The sequence below is a fragment of the Tarenaya hassleriana genome, unplaced genomic scaffold, assembly GCF_000463585.1.
Source record: "Tarenaya hassleriana unplaced genomic scaffold, ASM46358v1 Cleome37, whole genome shotgun sequence".
Taxonomy (NCBI): domain Eukaryota; kingdom Viridiplantae; phylum Streptophyta; class Magnoliopsida; order Brassicales; family Cleomaceae; genus Tarenaya; species Tarenaya hassleriana.
The window spans coordinates 247,430-253,113 of record NW_010966725.1 but is presented as its reverse complement, the minus strand read 5'-3'; the positions used below and the strand labels follow the sequence as shown (position 1 = coordinate 253,113).

The window sequence follows — 5,684 nt, the reverse complement described above, 5'->3', positions numbered from 1 at the left end:
GAGGCGCTGTTAGCTGGAAGAGTTCCAAGCAGGCGACGAGACTAGCGAAAGAGTACAACAAAGAAGAGGCGTTGATGATGGTAAACGTGGCGATCCTCTGCACGAGCCAGGTGGCGGCGGAGAGGCCGACCATGTCGACGGTGGTCAGCATGCTCGAGGGCCGTACGACGACGGAGGTTCGGAAGCTTCTAGAAGGTTCTAATGGAAGTTACAGAGATGAGGAGAGCGTGAGGGAGATGAAGAAGCATTATAAGACGATAGAGGAAGAGATGACCCAAACGGACCATAGCATCTCCACTGTCGGACCGTTCACTTCGTCTTCTACTTCGGCCGGCGATCTTTACCCTGTCAAACTCGACTCTGCCTATTGGGACTCTAGAGTTTAATAATTACAGCTTTTTTTTTACTTCTTTTTGTATTGTTTGAGTTTAAATTTCTGTTGTAATGTTTCGGTGAATTGTAATTTGTAACATAAGGAGACCACTATTACGATTTCGTGTATTTCAAATTGCGAGAGATTGTTCTTAGCTTGCAATGATTCATATTTCATAATGTAGGTTATGGTAAAAATAAATGGAAGATTTTGGTTGAAAATCTTATATTAAATTGAGGAAAATCCGAATAAAAATAGATACAAAATTTTAAAATATTATCCGATTCTTACAATAACAACGGTCATAATATATTTTCAATACATATAACTATATGTATATATTGAAAATTTTGAAAAAAAAATCCGTTATATATTTTGTTTGAAAAAAAAAATTATTTGAATATTTTAAAAATAAATCAAACTAGCTGCTAAAACAAGAAAAGGTATTTAAACCAATATAATGATAGTAAATCCTGTCAGTTATAAAAAACAAAAATACAAAATTTATGGAAAGAAGATTAGGCACACACACTACAACCACATGTAATGTATCCAAAGATGCACAGGTGTATTTTATCTATCAACATGGAGACAAAAGGAACAAAAAGACATACATCCCTACACATATATATATATACACACACATACATGGGTCTGTGTATAAAACCCAGTTGCATGTTGGAAGCTCTCTCTCCTCTCTCTCCCCTCTCTCCCTCTCTCTCTCTTGTGTGACGAATGGGTTTTAGGGTTTATGCCATTTCTTCTTCCTCATCACCTTCATTCGTTCTTGTTCTACAAACTATATCACTACTTGCCCATCTTGTTCAGGGAAAAGGATGTGATATGTTCACAGGGCGGTGGGTGAAGGACACCTCTTACCCTCTCTACGATTCCTCCACGTGTCCCTTCATCGAGCGCGAGTTCGCCTGCCAGAGAAATGGACGGTCAGATCTCGATTTCACTGCGTTCAGATGGCAACCCCTCGATTGCAATTTGGCAAGGTATATACGCACTTGCATTTCTTTTCTCGTTTTCTTACCCTTCTCGTTCTTAGCTTTTGAATTAATTTATCAACAATATAAACGTATAAGAATCTAAGATAACCAAAATAATGATTTGTATCCACTGCATTGGATGTTTTATATATATTGCGAAAATCCTAATTGGTCTACCCTTCTTTTCCTCAATGAAATCACGTCTCTTAGTAAATGCCAAAAATAAAGGGGGTTTGTCTTTTGGTGTAAATTAATATCATTTATAGGATTCAAATCTAACTTAAAAATTCATAAGATTAGATAATATTGTTCAAATTCAACACACCATGTATAATGAAAATAAAAAAAAAGTTAGAAACTTTTAAGTAAAATTTTTTCAAATCGAAATAATATCAAACAACACAATGATTTTACAAACGGATTGAACAGTCTTGATTGCCCTAGATAGGATTTTATTCCATAATTAAGGCCTCTACGTTACAAAGAGAAGAAAAATTATTTTAAATGACATTTTTATTTATTACTATTTTTCTAAAAAAGCACTTTCTTGTGAGCAACCAATGGGAAATTAGATCTTCAATTTTGCCATAATTATGTTCTGTTGGAATCTTTGGACTGCTCAATGTGACACCTTTTTTGTCACTTTACAACTGGTGACGTACGTTTCACGCGCCCTCACAGCGAGTAGGAGCCAGACCAAACTCCTCGTACGAAAACGACATAGATTTCCGATCAGATTCCCCACATGTGTGGACAGTGCAGAAAGCTCTAAAATAATCGGCAAATTTACCCCGATAGTTTCGGATTATTACTAATATATCCTTAATTTTGAACTGTTTAACCCAAACACTGTGTTTTGTTGCAGGTTCAATGGAGTGGAGTTCTTGGAGAGACATAGAGGGAAAAAGATAATGTTTGTGGGAGATTCTCTAAGTAGGAACCAATGGCAATCATTAACATGTATGCTTCACTCTTCCATCCCGAATTCTCCATACAATATCACCCGACAAAACGATATATCGTCCTTTATTTTCATGGTACGTGCTATCAATAATTTTGTCGAACGATTATTTTACGAGCACTTAGGATTGAGAACTGAATTTGTAGCTTTAACACGGTCATAATAGGATCAAGTATGATATTTTGTAGGATTATGGAGTGGAAGTGATGCTTGATCGGAATGTTTACTTGGTAGATGTTGTGAAAGAGAGTATAGGTCGAGTTTTGAAGCTCGATTCGATCAAAGGAGCGAAACTATGGACAGGAACCGATGTGCTGATCTTCAATACTTGGCATTGGTGGAACAGAAGAGGAACTACACAACCGTATGCTTTTATATAATGATGTTTTTTCTTTTATACAATAATGTTGATAACATAATAAGGTTTAAGATGTTGAATGTTTTGTATACAGATGGGATTGGATTCAGATTGGGAACAACATTACAAAGGATATGGATCGTATGGTTGCATTCGAGAAGGCACTTGATACTTGGGGCAAATGGGTTTATGAATTTATAGATCCCAAAAAATACACTGTCTTTTTCCAAGGGATCTCACCTTCTCATTACAAGTAAGTTACTTCCATTATTTTGTATTTGATCTATTCACCATTATTTCATATGTGTTTCTTGGGTCTTACGTTTCAGTGGAACCCTATGGGGTGAGCCAAAGGCAAAGAGTTGTTTAAACCAGAAGCAACCACTTCTAGGGTTAACATATCCCGGAGGATTGCCTCCGGCAGTAGAAGTCGTGAAGAGGGCACTCGATAAAATCTCGAAGCCAGTTACTCTCCTCGATGTTACAATGCTTTCGCTGCTTCGGAAAGACGGTCACCCTTCTGTTTTCGGTTTAGGTGGCCGGACTGGTATGGATTGCAGCCATTGGTGTCTTCCTGGTGTGCCGGATATTTGGAATGAGATTCTTTACAATTACTTGGTTAAGTGATTATACAAACGAAGAGAGAGAAAAACATTTATGTTTGATTCAAAAAGGGTATTCTTTTTACTGAGTAAATGAGCTACTTTTGGCTTGATATATTTCGGTTTGGATCGGTTATTTTAAACCGAGGTTTTCATCGGTTTTTGGTGAATTGATGTAGGATTATGTGTTCGCATAGCCTAAAATATAGAGGATTATAAATAAAAGTTACAACAGTATAGAAATTTTGTACTTAAAACCCGTGAAACGTGATACATGGTCGTTTATAGAGTATGTTGAGGTCCAATTCCTACTGGGTTTTTCAGACATAACTGCCTTGATCTGTCATCTGTGTTCGTTCGGTTCTTAAACTTGCATGAAGCAAAGACTACTAAAGACAAAACTCGGAAAATCATGTCAGAAACTCAAGAGGGGTGTTTGTTGCAGACTTTAGTTCGGAAAATCTTACAGAAATATCAGAGAGGATTTGTAAACTTGGAAGCTAGAGATACATAGAGAGAGGGATACATATATGATCTCATGGCACGGTCTCTTGATTATCTTACTTGATCAACCATCCCAGATCAAGTTGGTGGGCTCGCTTAAAACATACTTTGGCAACTCATACTTGGCTCCTGCCATGTAAGAACAAGATTTGTCTGGTGAAAAGTTTTTTTTTTCGAGAGATTTTCAAGAAAAAAACCGAAAATACTTCCGACCCCGAAGATTACATTACTTCTCTCGTCGTAGCAGATGGTCAGATCAGGGTTCTAAACGATGATTCCTGCACTTTCCACGATCGTTTGTGCTAGAGGTATTTCAACATGAGCTGCAACACGAAAGGCATCCCATATTTCTGCATTCCGAAAGCGGAATAGTAAATTCAGTAGCTAAATCTCATCAGTAAAACTATAAAACAAAAATTAAGGGATGTACGATTTCTCCGAGACATATCGGTAAAATCGTGGAAACAATGTGTATGCAATCGCTTACACAACGTCTAACAGTAGATTTGAACTCAAAAACGTCACAAAACATTGAGATTTCTCACCAATAACACCAAGCTGAATTTCAAAGACATACAGTTCTTTGCCCTATAGATGACACTCTCTAGTTGTACTGTTGGTAATTTTGGTATGACTGTATGAGCTTTATGTTGATGAACTCAACGGAATGGACCGTCTGTAGCTATGGAAAATTATGCTAAACGAGCTCAATTGAGCTAAATTTCTAATTAGACTCTTAGCTAGAAATTGGACGGTGGTTTTTCTATGACGTGTCCAAAAGGATGGGTAGGATTTGGTGAGAAAACAATCGGAAACGCTCAGTCTCATGAAATAGCTCGGACTAAAGCATCTTTCAAAGCATGCCAAAGGAAGAGACAACATAAAATTCTTATATCTTTTCTACCGCCATAGTGAGGAGCGGTGTCCCAAAACTCTTCTGTCAGTTGCAGGAGCTGAGATTTTGTTATCGGTTGAGGGTGCTTCCATGGTTTCGATTTCTTGATTTTCTTCACCGACCCTTCAATAAACAAACAATGTCAGTCCATACATTGCATTAAGTAATAACTGATACCTCCTGTTTCTGGATCTAGGAGCATCTAATATATACTTTTAGCCAAGGAATTCAATTTGCCAAAAACTGTGATAATTGAGGTCATGTTAATGGAGGGTATATTATAATCCATATGCAAAACATGCATATATAATATATAAATCTAGATGCATATGTGAGTATAAATATATGTTAAGGCATATCAAATATGTCCTGTGGAGCTGAAGACTCTATTAATTGCCAAATCAAAATTGTGACACTAACATACACATAGACACAAGTCATATATACTTCACCTACATCCATGTGAAGTGTATCACATTCATTTTGGTCCAGGTGAAAGCTTTGAGATAGAAACTTAGGAACAACTATCAGAGTGACTACCTCTGAAAATCATCAAACTATCCTTAAAACCCTTAATTTCTGAGAAAAAGTCCCAAGAAAGTAAATGGAACATGATAACAGAGATATAATCAAGTTCTTTTCCAATTTGAGAAACTTAAGGCAACCTAAATTCTGCAGGACACTGAGCAACCAAAACATCAAAATAATTCCCAATCTATTTGTTCATCGGCTTAGCAGAAAAGACTGCATACCAAAATACTCAATCATATACCGTCATCCAAAATGTCCTGATGATTTCAGGCGAGTACCTAGAGTTCGACCCTAGATACTATAACTGGTCCGTATGCTTGTAAAAGTCATGTCTAGGTAATTGAAACTAGATGATTCCGAACCTAGTTCTCGGCGTATCAAGTTTTTGACGTTGTTATCGGGGATTCAACGGAATTAACAGATACATAGGAATCCCGAGCGATAACATATATCCATTAGTAAACG

At 37.0% G+C, this 5,684-nt stretch overlaps 2 protein-coding genes across 2 annotated transcripts in view; both read left to right on the top strand.

Annotated features, from left to right (window-relative positions):
• Window positions 1-538, top strand: part of LOC104822572 (probable leucine-rich repeat receptor-like serine/threonine-protein kinase At3g14840) — a 6,646-nt gene extending 6,108 nt beyond the window's left edge. The window contains exon 25 of the mRNA XM_010553830.2: window positions 47-538. Coding sequence (XP_010552132.1) covers window positions 47-386 — 340 coding nt within the window. The 3' untranslated portion in view covers window positions 387-538. The remainder of the gene's footprint in view (window positions 1-46) is intronic.
• Window positions 539-1,052: 514 nt separating this feature from the next.
• On the top strand, window positions 1,053-3,406 carry LOC104822571 (protein trichome birefringence-like 41). The gene is made up of 5 exons (XM_010553829.2): window positions 1,053-1,374; window positions 2,234-2,405; window positions 2,518-2,693; window positions 2,782-2,940; window positions 3,017-3,406. Exons 1-5 carry the CDS (start codon window positions 1,109-1,111, stop codon window positions 3,312-3,314), a joined length of 1,071 nt encoding a protein of 356 aa, XP_010552131.1. The 5' UTR covers window positions 1,053-1,108; the 3' UTR covers window positions 3,315-3,406.
• The last annotated feature ends 2,278 nt before the right edge of the window (window positions 3,407-5,684 follow it).